Here is a 26234-nt window from a genome sequence, read left to right on the forward strand (position 1 = left end):
ACACACACACACACACACACACACACACACACACACACACACACACACACACACACACACACACACACACACACACACACACATACATATACACACACACACACATACACACACACACACACAGTCTTGACCCCCCCCAATATCCCAGCACAGTTAGGCAGTCGCAGAATTATTTTGCCCCCATAGCAAATAACCACAAAACCCTTCTCCCCCAGTGTCGTAATTCCCCCCTCCCCATCCCAGAATAGTCAGGCAGTCACGCAATCCTTCTCTCTCTCCCACCCCCCCTTGAAACACAGCAATTGGCTGAGGCACAGAGGCGCTAAACCCGTCCAACACGAGCTACTGTTTGTGATCCCCTTCTATTGCCTGAGGAAGTGGGCTTCGCCTGCAAAACGCGTCACACCCTTGGGGTATTTATAAATAAATGTTTTGATGCTTGTCAGACAGTTGTTACGTATCTGCTTTCAGGAGGTGAGTCCACCGCTGCCTCCACAGCATTTTTAGAATTTTTAATATATGTTTTTATCCTGCTGGTACCTCTGTTCCGTTATCTACAGTGGAGGAAATAATTATTTGACAACCTCCTTCCCTCTGCCAGGAAACTGAAAATGGGTCGTGGATGGGTGTTCCAGCATGACAATGACCCAAAACATACAGCAAAGGCAACAAAGGAGTGGCTCAAGAAGAAGCACATTAAGGTCATGGAGTGGCCTAGTCAGTCTCCGGACCTTAATCCAATAGAAAACCTATGGAGGGAGCTCAAGCTCAGAGTTGCACAGAGACAGCCTCGAAATCTTAGGGATTTAGAGATGATCTGCAAAGAGGAGTGGACCAACATTCCTCCTAAAATGTGTGCAAACTTGGTCATCAATTACAAGAAACGTTTGACCTCTGTGCTTGCAAACAAGGGTTTTTTCCACTAAGTATTAAGTCTTTTATTGTTAGAGGGTTCAAAAACTTATTTCACTCAATGAAATGCAAATCAGTTGCTATCTTTTATTTAAGGTTATTTTTTCGATTTTCCTTTTGATGTGCTATCTGCCACTGTTAAAATAAATCTACCATTGAAATGATACTGTTCTGAGACTTTTCATTTCTTTGTCATTGGACAAACTTACAAAATCAGTGAGGGGTCAAATAATTATTTCTTCCACTGTACATATCGTGTCCACCCCTGGTGGAGGGGTGCTAAGCCCTACTTTTCCTGTACTACAGAGAGCGACTGAGTGAGGACAGGACTAATCTCCTCACCTGCCTACACAGTGGTTGCCTTAGTGGTAACCCATGTTTGTGAGTATATTTACCTCACTTTACTAACATTCCACATTATTCAGTACATACACTATATCGGGCTCTCAGTGTCCCTTTGTCCTACCCACAGATTGCGCATCTGTGGGTCTGCTGTGCATGCATGGACCTCCCGCACATGCGCAGAAGTCCCCAAATGATGCGACTGAGCCAGTTACCGGTGCTGATTGCAGCTGAACGGCAGGCCACGGGAGGACGTCGAGGGACTCAGACGTACTTATGGGGCTGGAGGAAGCCCAGGGTAAGTATCAAATCTTTTTTTCCTGCAGTCTGTTTTTTTTTTTCAGGTGAGATTAAACTCCATGGTGAGCTGAGAGATGTATTGCTGTGATTCCGGTATAAGGAAAATGATTTCTATTAAAGCAGTATTGTCACCATAAAAATCAAATTTCAACAGCAACTGGTCTGAGTGTATTAAGTGAGTTATCACATACTTTAGGAGCACTGGCCCTAGTGCCAAACAGTGCCAAAATGTTGAATGCTGGGAGTTCTTTTTATCTATAATATATTCCTCCTCTTCCATTTATTTCCCTGCCCAGCTGATCACTTGTGTTTACAAACAAGGCTGAGGTGACTCAGTGATTGGATGTGTAAATAAAAAAAAAAGACTCTGGGAGGAGGGCAGGTAATGAATACACAATGAACAAGAGAAGGGAGAGGGGAAAACAAGAGTCAGGGAGGATATGATGTCAACATTAGCTTGGCAAAATGGCCACTGCCTAGAATAGGATTTTCTCCTTTTCCTTTATAAAATTTGCAGGAATCATTACGTGGATAGCACAATACATCTGTTATGTAAGTAGAGGTAGTATTTATCTACTTATATATGTGTTTTTTATTACTAGGTTAGCATGGGTGTCGCTTGTTCTTTAACATTAAGTGTTCTATTTCAGTCTGACTATGTGGAAAACCAATGCTATCCAATGTGGGTGGTCACTGAGATTTAAAAAAATCCAAGTTGATGCACAATTAGTCAAATTTCATATGCAAATACGAGTGTATATGAAAGTTGAAAATGGGACCAGTTGAATCCCGCTGAGATGGAATTTCATTGGTCCATTTTAAAGCTGCATAAATTTGTATACAAAATTTGCATAATCCTGAAAACAACCCAACATTATTAGCATCTCATTTGCCCTCCCTACTATGCTTTTTATGGAGACACACTGTAGCAGTATTCCAATATTTCCTGAATAGCATCATAATGCTAACTTGACCTAACAGAATCAGAAGCTGCTTATAAAATAAAATCATATAGTACTTATCAAAAGAAGAATCCTAATAAATATAACCTCTTAATATTTTTGTTTTGCCAGAACGATACTTTTGCTGACTTTGATTCAATGACCGATCGTCTTTTGGATGAAATTGTACAGTATATTCAGATCTACAATTTGGCTGTTTCTAGGATAAGGTAAGATTCATACAGCTTGATAAATAATCGGCCACACATGCCGCAATGGAATTAAGCAGCTTCAGGGCAGTTTTATAACATTTCAGTAGTATGAGGGCACTCCCATGCAATGTACCATATTTTCCTGGAATATAAAGAAGTTCTGGATTGTAAAACGCACCTAGGTTTAGAGGACAAAAAATATATATTCTGAAAATATGGTAATTATACTAAATCGCTTTCAGCATCATTCCACATAATTCACTATATACTGTATATCATGAATTTAATACAAATAAGATTGTAAACTTGTTTACACTTATGTTTAGCATGAGGATTAAAAAGATTATATATCATGTAAATAGATAATTTAAAATTGCTCTTCTTGTAGTTTATCATTTCAAAATCAAATGTCCATATGAGCAAAATAAACCGAGAAAGTATGGATAGTCTCCCTGTTTTTAATGATGGTCATGTCTAGGAGAACTCATGGAGAAGCATGTGATTTGTTTGATCGGCTAATAGATTTGCAAAGCTCTGATTTGCAGTGATCACATTCTGCTTTAGTACATGATCATGCCTTGCACAGTATCTATCTCCTGACCAAACTGATCACATGCCAGACATGACCATCACTAGGCATTGTTCTTCCCAAGCCCTACCGGCCTAATGCTAGTTCTCTTGAGCGCCCGGCTGTCATTGGCTCTCTTCCTCACTGTCCTCCTCACTCCCCTCCTATCAGAACCGGCCACACCATGCTTCAAACCTAAATCATGTAATTGAGGAAGCTGTACACTGGTACAGCAGACTATCTTCCTCACACTTCCTGCTGCTGACACACTAAAAGGGAGCTGCTAGCATGTGCCTCTCATCCTCATTAATAGTCACTGCAGCCCTAGCTGGTCCCGCCTCTTCCACGTGCTACTGCAGTGTCTGGGTAAGCTTTTTTTCTGTCTGAGAAAAGCCTATTGTGCAATGTGTGTGTAGTGTGTGTTTCTCTGTGTTTATATGTGTAGGGTGTGTACTGTGCAATTTCTGTGTCCCCTGTCCGATGACTCTTGGGCCCTTGGCAATTTCCCGAGTTGCCCTTATGGAAGCGCCAGCCCTGCATTTCCCTTTCCTGCTCCACCCGGCTACATTTTTCCTGCCACCTGGCTGGAAGTGAATTCTGTGGGGAACACTGCCATGGTATTGTAACAAGCAAATATAATTTAATCCCAATCACCTGACTGAAAGAACAGTAGTAAATCAGGATATTATGTAGGACAGGGGTGCCCAATAGGTCGATTGCGATCTACCGGTAGATCGCGACCGCCTGCTGAGTAGATCCTGGCCGCGTCCTGTCATAATCTGAAGCTACGCAGCGCGGCTGTCAGATTTTGCTGCCTTAACAGCATCAGTGAAAAGAGGGGAGAGGCACGGCTACAGGGGAGGCGTGGCTACAGGGGAGAGGAGCAAATGAGGAGACAGGCCTCCTCCCCTTCAGGCCGTGTGACACACACAGCTTCTCCTCCTCTTCAGGCAGCCTGCGTGAGCAGCGTCTTCTCCTCAAATTGGTGTGAGGGTCACCAGAGTAAACATGCTGACACCCCGCCAGACTCTCTTCCTCCATGCCAGTAGTGTCAGCGTCTTCCTGTGAGGTATATATGCCATCTCTGCATAGGGGAGTCTTAGTACAGCAGCACGCTTCCTTGCTAGTTAAAAGTTCTGACAGCTATATTAATTTATTGCAGATTGGCCTCTGTCCTCGGAATAACAGCCACTCTCTGCATGTCTCTTTCTATGCTGGACACACATAGCAGGCAGCATCTGTTTACAAGGAATGTCAGCGTTGCCTCATAGTGTGCACAGAATCTGCCCTGTAATACCATCCTCCCCCCAGGTCTTTGTGTGCAGGCTGCTGTGGGGAAACTTCTTCACAGGACGCAAGGGGTGAGGAGGGGACACTATGGGGGATGCCAGCTTCTCCTGTCTAGCACTTGGTAGTTTAGAGCTGGAATCACCAAATCAATACATTTGGACCATGCGGAGAAGTGTGCATATACAGTGTATGCTTATATATGCTTTGTAGCATAACTATGGCCAGCATAAAACAGTACATTTGCAGTATTTCATGTATATACTTTCGCTCCTGCTGCTGCTATTCGCTGGGCTTTGGGGGGTAAGCTTGATAAGGATCCTTATGTATGCTGCAGGGGAGGGGGGGGGGGGGGTGTAGGTTGGGGGAGGTAGATCTCATGGACTCTGCAGGTTGAAAAGTAGCTCGTGACCCTAAAAAGTGTGGGCACCCCTGATGTAGGACCTTCTCATCCATCCGTTTGCACAGATCAAGCTGGGAGAGGGAAAAAAAATATAAATTTGCTAAATATTTTGTAGGTTTTATGTTATGCTTCATGAAGAGCTTTCTCTTTCTGCAAAACTGAATGGAGTTGTTATATAATTCTAATATAACCTATATTCTTTTAGCTTTATAGGACACTCTTTGGGAAATTTAATCATACGATCAGTACTCTCAAGGCCAAGATTCAAATGTTATCTTAATAGGCTGCACACTTTCCTTTCCTTATCTGGACCACACCTGGGTACGCTCTACAACAGTAGTGCGCTTGTTAATACAGGTAAGAAATCATAATAAAAGCATAGAAGCTAACTGTAATGTTATGCCTGGTACACACCATGCAATCTTCCATCAGATAGATGGGTCGATGTATCATTTCTGACATTTTCTGATCACTTCTATTCAAATAAGTCAAAAACAACGATCGGAAATCATATCGGACCTGACGGAAATTATCTATTCGACCCACCTATCTGACAGGAAATTGCATGGTGTGTACCAGGCTATAAGGTGTGTACACAGGTCTGATTTTATTCCCGATTGTCGTTCAAACCGGACGTTTGAACGACTTGTCATTCAAACAAAAAATGGTTCAGATTCCTTGTACACACAGACGACAAAACGTTTGAAATGCTAATTACAGCTAATTTAAATGTCGTTTGACTGGTCAATGGACTGGATAGAACAATGGAGCAGATCAAAAGACTGATCAAACAACTTGTTCTTTGAATGTCTGTTAGTGTCAAAGTAATAGACTTTCAAACAACAAGTCACTTGTACACATGTACGGACCTAACTGTCGTTTGAACGCCATTAGTCCACGGATCCGCCAAGCGGATGTCAAAACTGCTGTTATCAGTCTAACGATCGAACGTACACCTGTCCAACTGTCGTTCAAACGACTCGTTTAAATGACAAGTCTTTCAGAAATATCAGACGTGTGTTCGTACCTTTAGCCCTTTCATCCTCATTATGTTGAATTAATCAGTCAGCAGAGTTCAAGTGACTACATTTAAAATACCATATCTCATTCATTTTGATTTAGACTAATGTGATATAGATCAAGTACCTTTTAAAGCATTTTTTTGTTTTTCACCTTAAAGTTTATACTTAATTTGCAGTGTCAGGGAACATTTGTCATGTGCCTTAGGCTCACATACATACAGGCACAGTTTATACAAATCAAGAAGAACCAGATAGAAGTTAGGCCTTAGCCCAGAGCTGGGACAAGGTCCTCCAGCACCCAAGGCTGAGACACCGAAGTGCGCCCCTCCATCCCTCCCAACCCAGCCGTCACACACACTGATTGCTGTTAGACTAAGAGGCGCCCCAGGGCCCCCAACACCTCCAACACCTTAATCTCTAGTTATCTGGCTTGCAGTCACTGCCATGTATCCCCTTTTCTTATTTCTCTCTGCTTCAAACACAATAGGGGAATGATAGCTGAGTGAGTTGTGCGCCCCCTCCTACACTGCGCCCTGAGGCTGGAGCCTCTCTCGTCTCTACCTCGGCCCGGCCCTGCCTTAGCCTTTTTCTTCCAAGATGTGATTTTATTTCATATACATCTATTTTGCCAATAAACAGAGATGGACCTAGTACTGGTTTGAAAACTTATTATTTTTTAAAACAAAATTCTGCTTTTGCAATACATTTGTTAGCTGTTGTTTTCTATTGTTTTTGTTGCAGGCTTGTGGTTCATGCAGAAATGGAAAAAATCAGGCTCCTTATTACAGCTGACTTGTCGTGACCACTCTGATCCTCGACAGACCTTCCTGTACAAACTCAGCAAAAAGCCAGGTATGCCTGAAACTTAAAGTAGCCTTGTTATTAATGTAAAATGTTTTAACTAGTGACAGGTCTAAATGCAGTGAAAGGAGTTACTTTGATAGTCACCTCTTCCACTGATATTCATGCATATACCTGTATTGAGTTAAACAATACAATAACATTTGTAAAGCGCTTTTCTCCCATAGGATTCAACCAAAGCGCATAGATCTATAAGTTTGGACTTACCGTAAATGCTTCCAGGGATGGAGATGTCCTGATTGGGTGTGGCAGGGAGTTCCAAATTGTAGGGGCAGCAAGAAAGAAGGCTCTGTCTCCAAAGGTTTTAAAGTGGACTCTGGGGGTTACCAAGGTTTTAGATCCTTTTGATCTAAGATTGGGGGGGGGGGGGGGGGTGTCTGTTTAGCACAGTTGCAACAAGTCCTTCGGGTATCCAGGTCTCAGATTGTGCAAGGATTTGAATGTCAATAAGCCAATCTTAAACAGAATTCTCAATTTTTTATCGATAGCCAGTGGAGTGAGCGAAGGGTTGATGTTATGTGGCAATGGTGTGGTCTAGTTAACAGCCTTGCAGTGGTATTCTGTACTCATTGCAAACTGTGTAGGTCTCTGTTTGAAAGGCCTGTATAGAGAACTCTACAGTAGTCCATCCTTGATTTGATGAAGGCATGAACTAGGGTTGTAAGAACTGCTGGAGGTATGAGGTGTTTAATCCTTGCAATGTTCCTTAGGTGAAAGAAGGAACAGCTGAGATTTGATTCCTGAAGCTTAATTCCACATCATTCAGTCCAGCCAGGCTGCGCACAAAGTCTGAGTTATTCAGGTCTGAGCTTCATATCCTTAGTTGTGCTGGATGGGAGGGGAGCTGCTTTGCTGTCGAGCGCTGACCTTGATAACCAGAACCTCAGTTTTGTCAGCATTTAGTTTTAGCCAGCTATTATCCCCCCACTCCTGAAGCTAAGCTAAACAAGTCATATTGAAGAGGGCCATGGATGCTGTTTCTTGATAGCCTGGCTTCAAGTTGGAGATGGACAGCCTTATCAATACTTTCCCCAGAAAGGGGAAGTTGAAGATAGGTCTGTAGCTGTTTAGAGCATCTGGGTCTAAGGATGGTTTCTTGAGTAGCAGCCTGACGATTGCTTCTTTCGGACAGGTGGAAGCCTTCTTTTCTTTTAACCTCCTTAGCGGTAATCCCCAGTCGGGCTCGGGATGGAAATCCGCAGCTCAGAGTGGTAATCCCGTGCCTGAGTGAGTTATAGGCAGGGGCTGCTGCAGATGTGTCTGTGGAATGTTTTTTTGTCTTTAGAGTCTAAAAGCTTGTAAAAAATTACACGGCTTTTAGACCCTAAATTTGGAAATAATCAGAACGCCGGAGAGTTTTTTTTAAGGAACAGTTGTTTTCATTTGTAGAATGCTAGACTAAATAGCCCAGGGCATTTCAACATGAAGTTAGTTGGGCCAGGGTCTAGATTGCAGGTAGTCAGGCAAAGGTTTGAGAGGATATCCAAGATATAATCTTTAGTAATTACCTTGAAATCAGACCATGGTGTTAGGCTATTATTTTCATCCATTATATTGCTCTGCATAGGTTTCCGGTGCTGTGAATTGAATGGCAAGATTGTATGGAGGGGAATTTGTCTGAGAAGAAGTGGGCAAATTTCTCACACAGGTCCTATGAAGATGTAAACAAACCAGAGAGTGTGATGTAATAGTGCAGAACGTTTAAAGGGACCCTGGACAGAGGCACTGGGTATGCATTTAAGCATACCCACGTATAATTGGTAATGTCGATACACTCACCATGCCCTTTGTTAATCTCTCCATCTCTATGTTTGCCCGTTCTAAATTACATTGCAGCAGCGCTGTGACCTTGGAACAGGAAGCTTGCAAATCCTCTCTACACAATGCGCAGGCTTCCTGGCTTCATCTTCCTCCTCTGTTCCCCTCCCCTGTGCCGTGCGTCATGTTGCCGTGCACGTATGACACACGGCAGATGGGAGGGAAATGGAGGAAGAAGAAGCCAGATAGTCTGTGTATGCGCAGAGAGGACCCGCAGGCTTCATGTTTAGAGGTCACAGCGCGACTTTTGGCAGTCGCTGCCGCAGTGTATTTAGAATGTGCAAACAGGGAGGCGGAGCAATTAACAAAGGCCATGGTGAGAGTATCAACATTACCAATTATACGTGGTTATGCTTAAATGCATACCCAGTGCCTTTGCTCAGGGTCCCTTTAATGCTTAAGGGAGCTATGGAGTCAAAAGCAGCTGAGACATATTTAAGGACCATGGGTTCAAGTCCTAAGTTCTAATCTGCCACTCCATCAAGATTGAGGTTGTTCTGAAGGTTTTGGGGTGATAAAACCTTCAAGGAACTATATTTTATTAGTTTTTTCATTTGGTGTTTTATAGCTGGTGCTGTAAAGGAGACGTGGTGGTCTAACTAAACTACTGGATCAATTTCCACATTGGATATTAAAAGTTCAGAATAGAATATTCAGTACAAAGTGTGGCCTTGTGTGTAGGGCGGTTGATGGCTTGAGAGAAGCCCAGTTAATTCATAGAAATAAGTAGCTCTCTTCCTAACTGGGAGGAGTATATATACACCCATGCGCAGGGCTGTGGAGTCGGTCCAAAAATCCACCGACTCCGACTCCTCAGTTTAGGATTCCACCGACTCCGACTCCACGACTCCGACTCCTCTAATTTGCATATTACAATTTCGTTGATTAAAAGTATGTAACATGAAATTCGTCTCATAACTGCCAACGCTTAGGAATTTTACAAGACAACTGAAGTGAGAAGGATATGTAGACTACTATATTTATTCCCTTTAGACTAAAACTAGTCCTTAGTAATAGTACTTGTAAAAGGTACAAACCGGAACAAAGAACATCTATCAGGCCCTAGGCAATGTAAGTGTGGGTACATGTAAGAATGATGTGCAGGTACTCTGCAGGGGAATGAGGAGATTGTACAACACCTCTGTGTTCAATGTGCACAGCATTCTCAGTGGATTCCCTGCAGCTCTGTGAGGAGTGCATATGTAGAGTATAGTACTACTGTGTAACAAAGTAAACCTGAGACAGATGAAATTAAAGTTTTATACATACCTGGGGCTTCCTCCAGCCGCCTTCAGGATAATCAGTCCCTCGTTGTCCTCCTCCACCACCTGGATCTTCTGCTATGAGTCCAGGTACTTGAGCCAGTCTGGCGTAGTGCGCATGAACACACTCCACCGCTAGGAGCATACTACACCTGTGCAGCACTATTGCGCAGGTGCAGAATGTTCCTGGCTGTGGGAGTGGCATGCGGCCGGACTGCGCTGACTGGCTGAATTACCAGGACTCATAGCAGAAGATCCGGGTGGTGGAGGACAGTGAGGGACTGATTAGCCTGAAGGGGGCTGGAGGAAGCCCCAGGTATGTATAAAACTTTACTTTTCATCCGTCTCAGGTACCCTTTAATTTGTAGTCACCAAACCAAATTTTAATAACATATCAAATTATTTGATTTCATCAGCAAAGGGAGTGCATACATTTGCATAAATCAGCATCAGTGCAGAATTATTTCCATCTCATTGACCATCTCTATTAGTGACACAGCTACACATCAGGCTTTATTCTTACAGCATAGATGTTATTTAGTATATATAAGAGATTCCTGTGTACGCATCATATATACAGTCACAATCAGATATGTATATCTGACCTTAAAAATACGGGGACTGCTTTATTGAAGCAGCACAAGTAACTAATTTTGATTGGTTTATTTCATTTTTGTGGACTAAGCACAGCTATTACTGTATATATACATTATTTTTAATGACTATTATCTGAGAAATAGAACATTTTATCATATTTTCTATTTTAATTACAGTTAGGAGTCGGAGTCGGTGCATTTTTTCCCGACTCCGACTCCGACTCCAGGCACCCAAAATTGCCCGACTCCACGACTCCGACTCCACGACTCCGACTCCACAGCCCTGCCCATGCTGTAAACTCTCCCAGAATTACCCACCTAGAGTGTTTCAGTGTTATGCAAGAAAGTTCTGCTACAGTATTTCCTTGAGAAAGGCTGAGCCATCACCAGGGGGGTGGTAGACAAGGAGTATGTATGTTTTTTTTTTCCCTCAGCTGAGAGTTGGGCTGCCAGACATTCAAAAGAGTGGGTGGAGCTACAGCAAGGGGCTTAAAGAGAACCCGAGGTGTGTTTAAAGAATGTTATCTGCATACAGAGGCTGGATCTGCCTATACAGCCCAGCCTCTGTTGCTATCCCAAACCCCACTAAGGTCCCCCTGCACTCTGCAATCCCTCATAAATCACAGCCGTGCTGTGAGGCTGTGTTTACATCTGTAGTGTCAGTTTCAGCTGCTCCCCCGCCTCCTGCATAGCTCCGGTCCCTGCCCCCGTCCCTTCCCTCCAATCAGCAGGGAGGGAAGGGATGCAGTCAGGGACTGGAGTTCTGCAGGAGGCGGGGAGAGCAGCAGACTGACACTATAGAGATAAACACAGCCAGCTCTGACAAGCTGTTTGTCAGCAGCGTGGCTGTGATTTATGAGGGATTGCAGAGTGCAGGGGGACCTTAGGGGGGTTTGGGATAGCAACAGAGACTGGGCTGTATAGGCAGATCCAGCCTCTGTATGCAGATAATATTCTTCAAACCCACCTCGGGTTCTCTTTAATGTTTAAACTGGATTTGAAGCACAAAGCTACTCCTCCCTTGCGGTCTTTCCTTTTGCAGTGTAACACTGAGTAGTTGGTTGGCACAGAAACCAAGTAATTAAAGCTAGATCTGAAGCCTCTATTATGCTGGGAATACACGGATCGATTCTGGCGCTCGATTCTGCGCCCGATTGTTTTGCCCGCTCGATTTTGTTATCTCCCGCTCCTTTTTCTTATCTTTTCAGTTCACTTCAATGATGAATCGAGCGGCCAAACGATCAAACGGTGATCGGACATGTCGGAAATTATCTATCGAGCCATCTTAATGGCTAACAATCGAGCTGTGTATTCCCAGCATAAGGTTGTGAATAACTGCTAATCCATGTCTTTGAGGAAATCAGTGCTGAGATAGCGGAGATATAGCACTGCAGCAATGTCTTTGTAATGTATAGTGCTAAAGGCAATGTTCTCATTATAGAGGAAGAGTTAAGAGACTCATGTGACTTTCAACATGCATGCGTGCATAGCAAAAAAAAAATGGTTAATGTTGGAATGCAAGGTTTAGCATATGCATAAGTGGATACTAAAGGTCGTCATACATCAGGCGACTTGGCGGCCAATCGACCATGTGATTAGATTATAAAAATCTGAATCGGATGAAAATCTGTGCCCCCAAGTGCATGCCCGATCAACAATGGAACCAATTACGGGCCGAAATTGGTTCCACTAATCAGTCGAACATGCTGCAAGATGTAGGGCCCACTTACTTGATCGAGTGTGCGGCAGTAATGGCCAGCAATAACTGGACGAGCGTTGAAGAAAAGTGGTGGACGTGGAGAGGTAATGTATAGTGCACTGGGGATGGGGGGGAGGGGGAAGAGTTCATTGCACATTAGGGGGACAGTGTCGGGCCAGTGAGGCAGCAGATGCGGCTTCACAAGCCCAATTCCAGATCAGGTAAGTTTTGGAGGGTTTTTTAGCTAATTTTCATTTTGCGTACACTTTTAAGTAAATGAACTAGCAGCAGGTTTACTTTACTGTTGGTGGATCACAGAGTATCTAGGAGGTTATTAAAAACTCAAACCTATTTAGTTTGCTCTGGGAACAATTATCACCACTTATTAAGGCCTTGGAACTGGGGCTTATATCAGAAACAGAGGCACCAAAAGGATAAAGCAATGCTCAAATTTAAAATAGGGGAAGAGTTACTCACCTCCCCATAGAATATTCAACAAGATAAACATTTCAAAAGTATTCTACAATAATAATCTCCAATGTAATTTTATGTAATTTGGTCTCTTTGAGTTCAGACTGTGTATTTGTCAATAGACTTTTTTTTCCCCAACCTTTTTACCTAGAACAAGTTTTAAAAAGAGTATGTTTTTTCAGGTCTGGAGCACTTCAGAAATGTGGTTCTGGTCAGTTCCCTTCAGGATCGATATGTTCCCTATCACTCTGCTCGCATTGAAATGTGCAAAACTGCTTTGAAGGACAAGCAGTCAGGTGGGGCATACATAGTTTTTCAAAATCTATCTATAAATATTTTCTGATACTCTTAAGTGTAGCATACACTATAAAGGGGCCCATACACCTAACAATTTTCCCACCGATATACAGCAGATTCGATCACTATGATCGAATCTGCTGTGAAATCGTTGTGCAAACGCTGACAGAACGATCAATTTCCATCTGAAATCAATCGTTCCCATCGAGCCGTGCGTGCAGAAGATTTTTCTCGATCGCCGGCAAGTCGGGAGTGAGTCGATAGCGGCGTTCGAATGCCCGACGACCGACGCAATACAGCAGCAATACATTACCTGATCTGTCCCCACTGTCACGGCTGCTCCGTCTCCGCGCTAGGCTCTGAGTCCAGCAGGCTTCACGTCTTCCTGTCCCGGCAAGAAGTTAAACAGTAGAGCGCCCTCTACTGTTTAAACTTCCCCGGACAGAAAGAAGTGAAGCCAGCCGAAACTCGGAGCCCAGCGGAGAAGACGACAGCGGGGACACGTGCCGGTGGAGCAGGTAATGTATGTGGGGGGGGCAGTGGCAGCACCACCACCACAGATTGTGAACGGTTTCATGCTGAAATCGAATCACAATCTGTTTGCAGTAAGGGCAGCCATACGATCCCTCTCTAATCAGATTCGATCAGAGAGGGATCTATCTGTTGGTCGAATCTGATGGCAAATCAACCAGTGTATGGCCACCTTAAGATGCATGCTGCATTAGGTAAACAATTGATATCTCCATGATGTTGGTAGTTTACATGGATGACTGCTTTTGCAAAGTTCCGTATGGATTAGATCTCAGCAGATGTCTTAGGGCTGAAACCCATCAGATTTTGTGAGCGTTTAGGGAGCGATTCAAACCACTAGCTAATGTTAATGGATGGGCCAAATTCCACTGGAGCGGTTGAGATGACCAAAATCGCTAACGCAGGACATGCAGCATTTTTGAGCGTTAGCGTTTCTGCAATGTAGAGTATATAAACACTGGCATAATCGCTCGTCAAAACCTACACAGAGCGATTTTGCTAGCGTTTTACATTACTGCACACTGTAAGAAAATTAAAATTTAATTGAAAGGACCAATCAGAATTAAAAATGCTAATCGCTACACAACTGCTGGCAAATTGATTATTCTTTTTAAAATTGCTAACGAAAACGCTCATGAAATCGCTTACAAACCGCTCATACAAAATACAAAATGCTAGCGATTGTGTTTAGCGATAGCATTTTGTAGTGGGTTCCAGCCCTCAGCGAAGCCTTAGTGTCTTACAATAACTGTCATGATTGATGTGGCTCTGTAAAATGTCTAAGTTATAGGTTCACCATTCACCGGTGGTTCTGGCTATCAGGGGCATAAAGAGATGATTTTTTTACGGGGGGGGTGGGGGGGGGGGGTGTATCCATCACGGGAAGTCACAGTTGCTCACTTAGAGCAGAAATATCGTAAATACCCTCCGTTTAAAGAAGGCAGAGTCATTTTCTGAAACTTGAGTGTCAGGAAAAGCTGCTTTGTTTGGGTCTACATTTCAGTAATGGGAGTTTTATGAAAAGCCGGTACCAACTTCCTGTGAGAAAGAGTTTTGTGAAACCTGGAGTAACAATACTGGCTACCGATGTGAAAGAGTAATAGGTGCCCTAGTTTTTTATTTAATGTTTTAATTGGATTGCATGTTTAGTCTCTTAAAAATCCCTAATAGTTTGTGGATACCTTAGTGATGCTTATGCACTGAATGATCTCCACTTTGTATTGCTCTGAGATGAAAAATATAGTAAAAATCAAATAATGGATGCCAATCATGGACCATCAGAGCATTGTAGATTACTGGAAGCTGTGCCCAATATGCAGTTTTATGTGGCACAGCTGTAATCAACTGCATTACCCTAAACGTATAGATAGTTTAAACTCCAATGATGACGCCATATAGTGGCTTCTAGTTGCGGAGGGTAGCTGCATCTTTTTGCCTCCTGCATTTTCCCCTTCACTGCTATTATGAAAGGGTGGTTTGCTTGTTAAGGCGCTAATTATGCCTCTGCTTTGGGGAATAGCAGTAGCCATGGCAGTCGTGGTGAGAGTACAGCATTGCAGGTTATGATGGGAGGGGCTTCGGTGATTCCCGTGCACAGAGAAACTACTATTAAAACAAATCATTCAGATAATCGGCATAGTTATTATTGTAATTGGTTAGTTGTAGGTACTATCGGGATCATTATATGCATTGGTGTTTCAGAAATGAAAACATACTCCGTATATACTAGCATGTGTATAAGGCAGGAAACACACTTGCTGGGCCGTTTTCCCCTGCGTTTCCCAGGTTTCCATAGGGTTTTGTTCTTTTGTCACGTGCGTTTCCACGTTTATGCGTTTGCATGGCATGTACTGCAATGCAACGTGCGGGAAAAAGCAGAAAACGGTGCGTTTAGAAAACATAAAAAGAAATGAACGCAAACGCGCAAAAATGCATACAGAGCACACGTTTCCGACCCAAGGGTATTTTCAATAGCCTTTACAATTGTGCGCAGTTTGCCGTTCGCGGCAAAACGTGCAAAAACGCATGTAGTGTGTTCCCTGCCTCAAGCATTGGCAAGAATTTGTTAATTATTTTAACCATGACCTTGGTTGTGCTGTTTTTCAGGGCCAGTGTATGCCGAGATGATCCAAAACATCCTTCTACCTGTTCTGCAGAACAAAGACTGCAATCTAGTGCGATATGACGTCATTCACGCCTTGCCCAATACAGCAAATTCTCTTATTGGACGTGCAGCACACATTGCGGTTCTTGATTCTGAGGTGTTCTTGGAAAAATTCTTTCTTGTTGCTGGCCTCAGATATTTCCAGTAGAAGGAAGGAGGGTAATGCCAGATGCTTATATAATACCTCATTAACAAAAAAATCTAAAACTATGTGGTATTAAAGTGTTAGCTGCCATTGTATTTTGAGCTATATTTATATACGGTTTGCATTTTCTTTCCTTTTACTGGAAGATAATTTATATCATCCAATTGGAAATACATTCGTGATTTTCTTTTTTAAATTTTTATTTATGGAGGTCATCACCAAGTCTCCTAATGGAAATGGAAATCCATTCACCATTTCAGAATGAATAACAGCAAGCTTGTACAGCTCTGTATCAATCTGTTTTAAACAATCAAAGTTGTTTGATGGGTTGTCCTTTGCGCCATGTATCTGGTGGAGTCTATCCATCAGCAGAAAATGAAATTGCTTATATATATGTTTGTCCTGATATGAATGGGCTGATGTTAACACAGGGTCAGCTGGCCTGACCACATGATAACTTGTGATATGCTTCTTCATCTGTTATGTTATAGCTGAAATACCATGTTCTGGGGTTTCTTACCTTACATTATAAATATTATCTTTGTATGCTAACAAACATGATAGATTTGATTGCTAGATGACTATTCCCAATGTTGTTAAAGAGCGATAGTCTGAGCCTCGGTAAATGCTATTCAGTAGAGATATTCCAGTTCAAAGAGCATGACAGCACAGAGCTAATTCTTCATTTACCAAAGTTACCTACTGCATTCTTATACTGTACATAGCTATGGCTTTAGTGAGTTAGAATTATGTCACAATTGCCTTTTGCACATTTAATATTTTGTGGAAGCTTATTTAATTCAGAGCCAAATGCCATTCATTACTTTCAGCACAGGCAGGAAGTGTTGTGCAGTTTAGGATGTAACATATGCTCATACATAATATTAAAGTACAGTAAGTTTTTAATTGGTTAACTGAGTTACACCAGTTTTATAAAGCAGGCTGAGGCTATGTAGATTTATTTTCTGAAGGTTCATTGGATGGTATTACCTATTGAAAACAGTTTGGCCTTCAAAAGTTCTTTGCAGAAGAAGTGCTTAATATTTCCCAAGGTGTCCCTTAAAGGAGTTCTGTGGGGGTTCTGCTATGGATAAAAACTGCCACTTACCTCGGGCTTCTATCAGCCCCCTGTAGCAGAAATGTCCCACGCCGTCCTCTTCCGATCCGCCGTTCGCCGCCAGTCTCGGTCTGGCGCAGCACGGCGTCCAACTGCGGCTGCGCGGCCGCGCTCGCTCCCATCTACGTCATCAAAAGCTTACTGCGCAGGCGCAATACAAGAAAACTCTGTGCTGCGCATGCGCAGTAAGCTTCTGATGACGCGGACGGCAGCACGCATTATTCGTCTATGACACAGACAATTAATGCACGGTGCCAGCTGCAGGGAACGGCGCATCGGTGGAGGACGACGTGGGACATTTCTGCTACAGGGGGCTGATAGAAGCCCCAGGTAAGTGGCAGTTTTTCTCTTTAGCAAACCCCCACAGAACCCCTATAAGCAGTTGTTTAAATATCACTAGAGGAGATTGTCAGATCTCTTCAAATGCCTGTGGATATAATGGAATGGGCAGATTCATGATTGGTTTAGGTTCCAGATCGCAGAGACTAGGCTCTACCTTGAATAAGTTGTTCATTATTTCTGACCTAGATGCAAGGAGTAGTGCTAGCTGCACACCATACAATTTTGTGTTAGGTAGATGGTTCAAAAGATAATTTCCATCATGTCCCGATATTATATTTGGTTGTTTTTCTGGTCAATTTCTCATAGAAGTGAATGGAAATTGATAAGAAAAGATCAGAGCATCGAGCGGAAAATCGAATCTAACATCGATTGAATGGAAAATCGACCAAAAAAACACATCATGTGTACCTAGCATAGGACAGCTTATACCCAAGGGATTGAGATTGCCAAACTGATTAAACAGACACTTTGGACAATAATAAAACTTGTGCAAGTAATTTGGAAATGGGTACAATTAAAAGTTATTCAGTGGCTATTTCAAAGAAACCTCAGCAGTAAAAAAAAAAAAAAATAAATAAAAAAAAAAAAAACTCAGTAGCTTTGACAGCTCTTCTTGGAACATTTTACAGAAAAGCTGCGTGCATTTCTTTACACAACCCTGTACAAATACAGTGCAGGGAATTCATGAAGAAAAAAAAACTGTGTTCAGAAGAACATTATACTGTATACTGTACATGAATCCAGGCACCAATAGGCTAAATGAAAACCATTATGTACTGCTTGAATCGATACATGCCCAAGCACTCTTCATGAGAGTACTTGTTATATGCAAAACTTTACAGAAAAATAAAAGGCACTAATAACCCTATATGTGATTAGAATTATTGTTATAAACACTTTTTATCCCATTATATTTGCTGCCTCGCGTCACTTTGAGCTGCCATATCTCTGTAGCACAAAGTTGCGTATTCAGCCTGTGAGGCTGAAACTGTTGAAGGCAGTTCCAACTCAATAATTTAGCAGTCTCTTTATAAATAGGGATGGTCAATGATATGCAGATAATTATGAGTTGATACAGGATTATGTAAATTCTGTATGTTAATGTATGTAGCACAAAAATGGGCCAATCAAATTCTACCTTGGTGTGGGATTAGATTGGGCCATTTTCAAGCTGAATAAATGTGCATAGGTTATTTGTATAATCCCTCGGAATTATTTTAATTTCATTGACCATACCTAGTTATAAAAAGGGGGAAAACATGACATGCAATTTTGTATCTTTCACATAAGTTCTCAAGAGACTGACCTTCTGCCACCCCTCACCCATTGTTTATAATGGAAATGTGGGATACTTTATTGCTCTCCAGATCATGGAATGTGTTTATGTACAGCATATGGCCCAGTACATCCAGTAGTGGACTTGTGGTTGCAAAGAAAACAATTGCTGCTTTTATAAATAGGCCAAAGGTTTTTTTCTTTTGAAGTGATGCAAGTGAAGCAGTATTTTTTCACTTTTTTTCACTTTTAATATAAATAGATCCCTAAGTGAAGAATAATTCAGGTAGCCTTGCACTACTCAGTATAGTTTTGCTTGTGTGTCTCCTTCATAAAGAGAGACTTTAGGTGTATTATGATTATGTACAGTTTATAAATTGCCGGGCAAACAGATGATTATGTATTGATTTTTTTTTTGTCGGTCGGTTGTAGCACAGAAGGGATTTTCTGTCAAATCTTCCATGCGTGGCCAGCAGAAATCCTTAGTTCTCTCTCAATGCAATAACTGCAACATATTTGTAGTGAAAGGAAAGACATACACTTAGGCCCCGTTCACACTGCACGCGTTTCCAGCCGCGTTTTGGAAACGCGTGCAGGTAGCCGACACGCACGACATCAGACATTGCATAGAGTGCAATGTCTGATGTTCACACTGCATGCGTTCCAAGCCTGTGCGGTCCGGGAACACATGCTGCACGCATTTTTTGTAAAAACGCGTGGCTGTCCCATTCACTTTTCAGTGATGGGATCAGCCACGCAACGCATACGAACGCGAATGGCGTGCGTTCGTACGCGTTGCGGTCCGCATGCGTTGCGGTCCGCGTTCTGCAGTCTGAACGGGGCCTAAGCTAAACCATAGACTGGCACTTCCAGTATGCTGTTGTAAACTGTACTGAGCAGTGCAGATGTATGGCCTCAGCAGACTTTGGATTAAGAGCTTAAACTTGCAGAAAGAAAACAAACAAACAAAGACAACTTGAGAATATTGAACAGCAGAGAAAGCCAGATCTGCAGCTCTGCAATTATGTAGATTGACATCACACAGACTATAATAATAACACAAGCATTTTAGAAGTATAGGTCACGGACTGTCAGAGGTACATTTGTGATTCCCCCCCCCCCCCCCCCCCAAAAAAAAAATTGCGATATTTTATATAATGTAAACCAAAACATGATTTGAATTTTTTTTTCGCAAATCATGTAAACCTTATATGTAATGAAAACATTGTAGACAGCATAGCATATGTTTAAATTGAGGAACATTGTTGTATGAAAAATATATGCTCATTTTGAATTTGATGCCAGCAATACGTTTCTAAAAACGTAAGGAGTGGAGCAACAAATACTGTGGAGACATTCTAAAATGCTGGGGAAAACAAAAAACTAGCATTACATCTCACAACCAGTTAGGTTAACTGGCAACAAAGCCAGTCAGTAGCATAATGGAGATTTTCTGAAGTGTAAAGAGGGAAGGGGTGAACCACTCCGTGAAACAGTTTAATATTCATCCATGCAAAAATGTAAAATATTTTGGGATTTCATGATTTACTGTACATATTATTAATCTTGTCAGAAAATCCAGAGAAATATTTGTGAACAAGAGAGAAGGCCAAAAGCTAATACTGAACGGCCATTCAGACCTTGAGACTACACTTACACTCCATTAAAAACAGTCATGACTCTGTAGTAGAAACAGTTGCATAGGCTCTGGAACACCTACAAAAACCATTTATTCCTAATTTACAAATGCAAGATAAAGCTATTAAAAAAAACAAAAAACGAAGATAATTAAGAAACCCTGCTGCTTTCTCTACCTCAAGTTCATCTAAAATATGATTAGGTTCAAAGTGGAAAACTGTCCTGTGGTTTGCTATCAGCTGAAAAGCCAGCATCTATGATAGTATGGGGATGCATAAGTGTGCGCTGCAGTTTTCATATATTTGAAGGCACGTTTTGGAGCAACATATGCTGCCATGCAGATTACACTTTTTTCAGAGAAGGCCTTATAATTTAAAGCGGAATATAACCCTGCATTTCAACTTTGCTCTAAAACATTATTTACAGTATATTATATGCAACCAGCATTTTTTTTTACTAGACCAGCATTGGAAGGGTTACACAGGGCTTTAAAGTTCCTGGAGATTTCTGCAGACACAGAAGCTGAAATAGATACATTTTGTTTACATAAATGTATCTAAGTGTTGAATGTGACTCATCTCTCTGACTGAGAAGGAGCTTGGAGGACAGCCAAAGAGTGTGTAACATTTATCAATAGGTACATGTAACTAAATAGAATGTATCTATCTGAACTTCTGCATATCTCTCCACTGAACTTTAAACCTCTGTGTTTAACCCTTCCAATGCTGGTCTAGTAAAAAAAAAATGCTTTTTGCATATAATATGCTGTAAATAATATTTTAGAGCAAAGTTGAAATGCAGGGTTATAGTCCGCTTTAAGTACTCCTTTGTTAAACTACATACTGCACATAATTCAACAGCATGACTTCATATTAAAGGGAGTTGTAGCATCCAAAAATAAAAAATGCCTAAAAATTGTTAGTGCCTCAGATATATTTAAATAAATAATAGGTCCCTATGTGTTCCCCAATTTTATTTTATTTGTTTACCTGGTCTGGAGCATAAAAAGATAAAAGAGCTGTTAGAGCTCTTTTATCAATTATTTGATAGCGTTAAATACGTTTGATTCCCCTGGCTGACTTGGGCTGTAGTTAATATATTAAATCTGTCTTGCTCAGCTCCTGGTTTGCACTCCTTGCAGTGTAAGTCTTGATAATTGTCTCCAAACAGTACTTACTGCCTGCTTCTGCTCAGCTTGTTTTCCTAATAAGTTTTTGATAGAGACAGTTTTTGTGCACAAACTTTTGGTCTACTTGATTCGAATTGGACTGAACAAAAAAACTTTTAGCCTTTAGTCATATTCTAAATTCTTCATATCATCATTAAATTTCTTCAGATGTCATATTACCATTGCTTTACTTGCTTTCTACGTTTCTTTAGATCCATCAATTAAACAAACACCATTAATTTGTAGTAGATAGTTATCCTAAAGCTGGGTCTAGACGTAGCAATCCGGCGGCTCGATTAGCCGCCGGATTGCCTCTTCCGCATCCCTGCGCATACCCGCTCGCCCGCGCGTCGGATTCGATCCCCCCTCGTCCCCGCCGGCGCAGCTAATCTTCCGCTCGATTCCCTGCCATTGTCCGCTCGTGGGGAACACGCAGGGAATCGGCGGCAGCGAGATCGGTCCTGTCGGATCTTATCAATCGAGCCGCTGGCTCGATTGATAAGACAAATCTTCACGTGTAGACCCAGCATTAGAGAATATCAGTTGTACAGTATTCCTGCTTTTGGCCTGAAAACAAATAGAAAACAGCTTCTGTTTAACATCCCCACTATCTCAGCTGCCAATAATCTTTGAATGCATGATTTTTCCTTCAATGTAAAGTTTTGGTCATTCAAACTAGGAAAAAACTGGCCACTAAATTGTCTGTAACTTTCATACCTTGTGTCTGGTGATATACTTTTGGTGTTTGATTTCTTTATGACCTCTTTATTTTAGTGTTTTGTTTTTTTCTGTGACTTCTCTTTAAAGTGAGCCTATAAGGGCACAAAATGTTACCGGGCTCTCAATGTTGATGAAGTGCAGAAACACTTAGTGCTCTAATGATGCACATAATAGGGAAGCCTCCTGAAGTAAATGTAAGTGGTGGGATGGAGTAAGAGTATGGCTGCCCAAATGCTGCCTTACTGTTACTTACTGGTAGTTTAGGGAGGGTAGGTCTCCTTTAAAGGGAATGTCCAGGCTAGAGAAAAAAAATCTACTTAGCCGGGGCTTCCTCCAGCCCCTGGCAGCTGCTATGTTCAATGCCGCTGTTCTGCTCTCAGCTGCTGGCTCCCGGTCCCCTCCGGGTGCCAAGGCCGACCTCGCCAGGTCGTCCTCTACTACGCCTGCGTTGGGCGCTGCTGTCAATCAAGTCCATGTTGTCCGGAGTGTACTGCGCAGGTGCAGAACTACTGCTCTGGTTCATCTTCATAGATTTTTCATAATTAGTAAAGCTGAAAGCTGGTCTTTACCATTACATACAATTTCATAAATTTTATGTGGCTGTTCCAGGGATATAACTTTGGGGAATACATGACTCCAAGATCCCTCCTGCAAGCAAGAAAATGGCAGCAGAGTAGGTTGCACCAGCTGTTCTCAATCCCTAGCTCTTCCCTGTGCAGCTGAAAGATTAACTCTTTGTCGCCAGCTCTGCAGCTCAGCAGATACTCATCCTAATGAGACTGAGCTGCAGAGCTGGCCACAAAGACTTGACAGTAGTACAGAGCGAAATAAGAAAATGGCTGCTGTCCCCTCCTACTTCCTTTACAGCTAGTACTTATGTGGGTGTTGATGAGATGGGGAGGACCAGATTGACTGACTGACTGATTTTTACCCGTGACCCTTTGTTAAAGTTTTTTTTAAAATGATTCTGTAAAAACTGTGGGCCCTGGTTCACAATTGAGAGTTCTACAGAAAACCTTGACTTCTACTGCAGCTCACATAACAGACCCATGTAAGATGCTCTTTGGGGCACTATTAATTTACCATGTATGTTTTGGCAATGTAAGGGAAGTGATAGTGATTTTGATGTATACATAACTGGGGCTCACAGGTTCTGTAAGAGGACAGAAATTAGTTTGAGAATTGACAGGTAACGTCAGAGTGCTTCTACTTTGTAGGATTGTTTGGTTCTTGATGACCTGACAGATTTGCTATAATGTGAATCTGCTGATAATCTTATATGCAGGCATCTTGTAAGGTAGTTTAGTATTTCTTGTAGTGTAGTAGGAATCGCTGACAGCTCGAAGGAATGTGGCAGCTTGTAGCTCAGTAAAAATATTTTTTTTTCCTCTGCCAGGAAGCACTAATGCATAAACAATTAAAAATATAAAAAAAAAAAGGTTAGAAATAACAAATTGGTATAACACACCTTTATCGGTACTGTCCACAACATGAGGCTTATTGCACATAGACATTGGACAATGGTTGTCTAAATGCGCATTCTTTGACTCCTGATTTTTTTGGTTAACCTGTGTCCAATTTATATGTGAAATAAACCTTATGTTGTGGACATCAAGAGGTGTTATACCAATTTGTTTTTTCGAATTATTTTTGTAGTTCAGTACAGTTCCTGACTCTTATTGGACTAAAGGATAAATATTGGTTAAGACAGCCTAATGGCTCACTAAGCTGAACACTGGAACTACAGAAATGAGTAACTATTTTTTTTTCTTTCCAAATTTGCTTATAGATGTTGCTTTTTTACCCATCTGCACCAAATCCCTTCACATAGTAGTCTCTTGCTGTACCCTCCAGAACATGGAACGTTATTGCAATATTTTCATGCTTTGTCAGAATTGGGTTATACTGATCATTGTAAATACTTGAGAAGTGCGTGGAAATATAACCTGTTTGATGATTTGGTGAAAATGACTTTTTTTTCATATTGAAGAATGTTGAAGGTCTGTAGACTTACTATTGGTGCTTAATAGCTCTGAAGCTCTGAGAACAATATTTTCATGCTAATGTTTTGGGGATTATGCACTGACGACAAAAGCTGTGTACTTTGAAATGTAACTAATGGACTTTTTTGTCTAAATATAAATGTGTAAAATTCATGCATGTTTATAAGTATCAACCTGTTACTGCTTTTGGTTTTAATGGATGCCTAAATAAAAAATATAGATATGTTTTATTTCTAGACCCTTATTTTAACATTACACTTACTGGGGATGAAACTGAGATCCGTTGCTGTTGATATAAATGTAAAGTTTTTTGTATATTTTAACCTTTTCCTTACTTCCCTTATGGACCAGAGGCCTTTCCCCCCTTTTCAGCTGTGTTAATAACTGTGATTGGCTCACAGCGATCAGAGTCAGGCGCAGGAAAGCTCAGCTGTCATTAGACAGCTAAGTGAGCGTAGTGCAGTGGCGGCAGCATAGCAGCGATAGCGACAGAAGCGTGGGGGACAAGACAATGAAATCCATACCCTTGCAGAGGTGCCAGACCGTAAACAGGATGTAGATTTCAATTACCTGCAATCCAGAGCAGGTTAAAGAAACCCTGTCCGATAATGACAGCGACTAACCATTATGGCAAAGTGCAGGAACACACCTGCAAGATTTTTTTTTCCTAATCCTCAGATCAGTTTTTGCATTGAGGGAGCTTGCCAGGTTTCTCACAGCTAAGCCCCATCCACAGCATTATAATACATGTCAGAGCCTATACAGGCCAGTAAGGATCCAGTGAAAACTGATGTGGTGATTCGAACAAGCATTTGCAAGAACCACATGGTGAATATGACATTTTGCATTTAACTCTGTAGCAGCCTTGCTGGGGTCTGTGCCCCTAGTTTTAGAGCTGTTACTGGTGGCCAGGGAATAGTTTTAGAGCTGTTACTGGTGGCCAGGGAATTGACTGTTGGTTTAGAGTGAAACATGGCTGCCTCTGTAGAGGCAAAACAAATATTTATTCATTTCTGGGTTTGACCAGAAGCTGCTGCCAGTCCACATTTCAACCCCAGCACCAATTGCTAATGAAGTTGGGTATTAAAATGTGACTAATGAAATACAATGTTTCTCCCTGTAAGTCGTATTTTACATTCTACCAAGCACTCCATACAGTGGAACAATGTTTACAAGGTGTAGAAAAACCCTCTGTGATACGTAACAGGGATGTTCTAAGCAGAAAAAGGATTCCGTGTAAACTGGAAACCCCATCTTTAGGGTTCTTTCTCATTCATATTGCCAAAGTCCTCTGCTAAACAAATGGTCTCATCCATGATGGAAAGGAGCTGGCTTCTCAGAATTCTTACTGCATTGGTAATATCTAGAACTGATGCATAGATTTATAACAATGTTTTAGCAATCTTACACTTGGGATGGTTTTAAAAATACAATGAAAACTTTAGAACACTTTTGTCCTGTGGAATTAATGGATATATTTTAATTGTCTTATTTGTGTTTAACATTGTTTTGTAATTATTTAAATGCATTTGTATGTTTTCTAACATTTTGGAGCTGATTTTTGAAACTGAGCGTAGCGGTATAATCCTATTTTGGTTTACTGTGATTGGAAAAAGTGAAATCATTTGTTTCATCCTTCTAGAATATCTCATCCCAATAAAATATTTCACTTTTTGCTTATGGTTTCTTTATTCCTTTGAGAGTTGTATTTCTTGGCTTATGATGTTTACATTTCAATGTCTGTTCTATGCTGCCAAAGCAGCAGGTTTCTGAAGATCTGCTGACACAAGCTTTAGGCTGGGTCCACACCATAAGCGCTTTTGTGAGCGCTGGTGATTGCTGAGTGCTTTTTCCAATTCACTTTCATTAAAATCATGGTAAAAATCACTCAAAATCTTTATCTTATGTATTTTATGTGATTTTTACCTGATTTTTACCGTTATTTTAATGAAAGTGAATGGGAAACAGCTCTCAGCAATCACAAGCACTCACAAAAGAGCTTATAGTGTGGATCCAGCCTTAGGTCTTATTCACAGTGGTCAGTTGCGTTGCAGAATAATTCTGCATGACAACTCACTGTCCATACAATTCTATGGGGCTGTTCACAGTACTGCATTGTCACTGATTGCGTTATTCTAAC

At 41.6% G+C, this 26234-nt stretch overlaps 1 protein-coding gene and 1 long non-coding RNA gene across 5 annotated transcripts in view; both read left to right on the forward strand.

Moving 5' to 3' along the window:
• FAM135A (family with sequence similarity 135 member A) overlaps positions 1–16937 on the forward strand; it is a 180272-nt gene extending 163335 nt beyond the window's left edge. For all 4 annotated transcript variants that reach the window (XM_068281457.1, XM_068281459.1, XM_068281458.1 and 1 more), the window contains 5 exons: positions 2628–2725; positions 5171–5322; positions 6729–6839; positions 12877–12990; positions 15629–16937. In XM_068281457.1, the coding sequence (XP_068137558.1) occupies positions 2628–2725; positions 5171–5322; positions 6729–6839; positions 12877–12990; positions 15629–15834 (681 nt within the window). In that variant the 3' untranslated portion in view covers positions 15835–16937. The remainder of the gene's footprint in view (positions 1–2627; positions 2726–5170; positions 5323–6728; positions 6840–12876; positions 12991–15628) is intronic.
• Positions 16938–20986: 4049 nt separating this feature from the next.
• Positions 20987–25768, forward strand: LOC137571805 (uncharacterized). Its single transcript, XR_011031442.1, has 2 exons — positions 20987–22804; positions 22876–25768. It is a non-coding gene; the product is annotated as an uncharacterized lncRNA (long non-coding RNA).
• The last annotated feature ends 466 nt before the right edge of the window (positions 25769–26234 follow it).

The sequence above is a fragment of the Hyperolius riggenbachi genome, chromosome 4 (genome assembly GCF_040937935.1).
Source record: "Hyperolius riggenbachi isolate aHypRig1 chromosome 4, aHypRig1.pri, whole genome shotgun sequence".
NCBI classification, from domain to species: Eukaryota; Metazoa; Chordata; class Amphibia; order Anura; family Hyperoliidae; genus Hyperolius; species Hyperolius riggenbachi.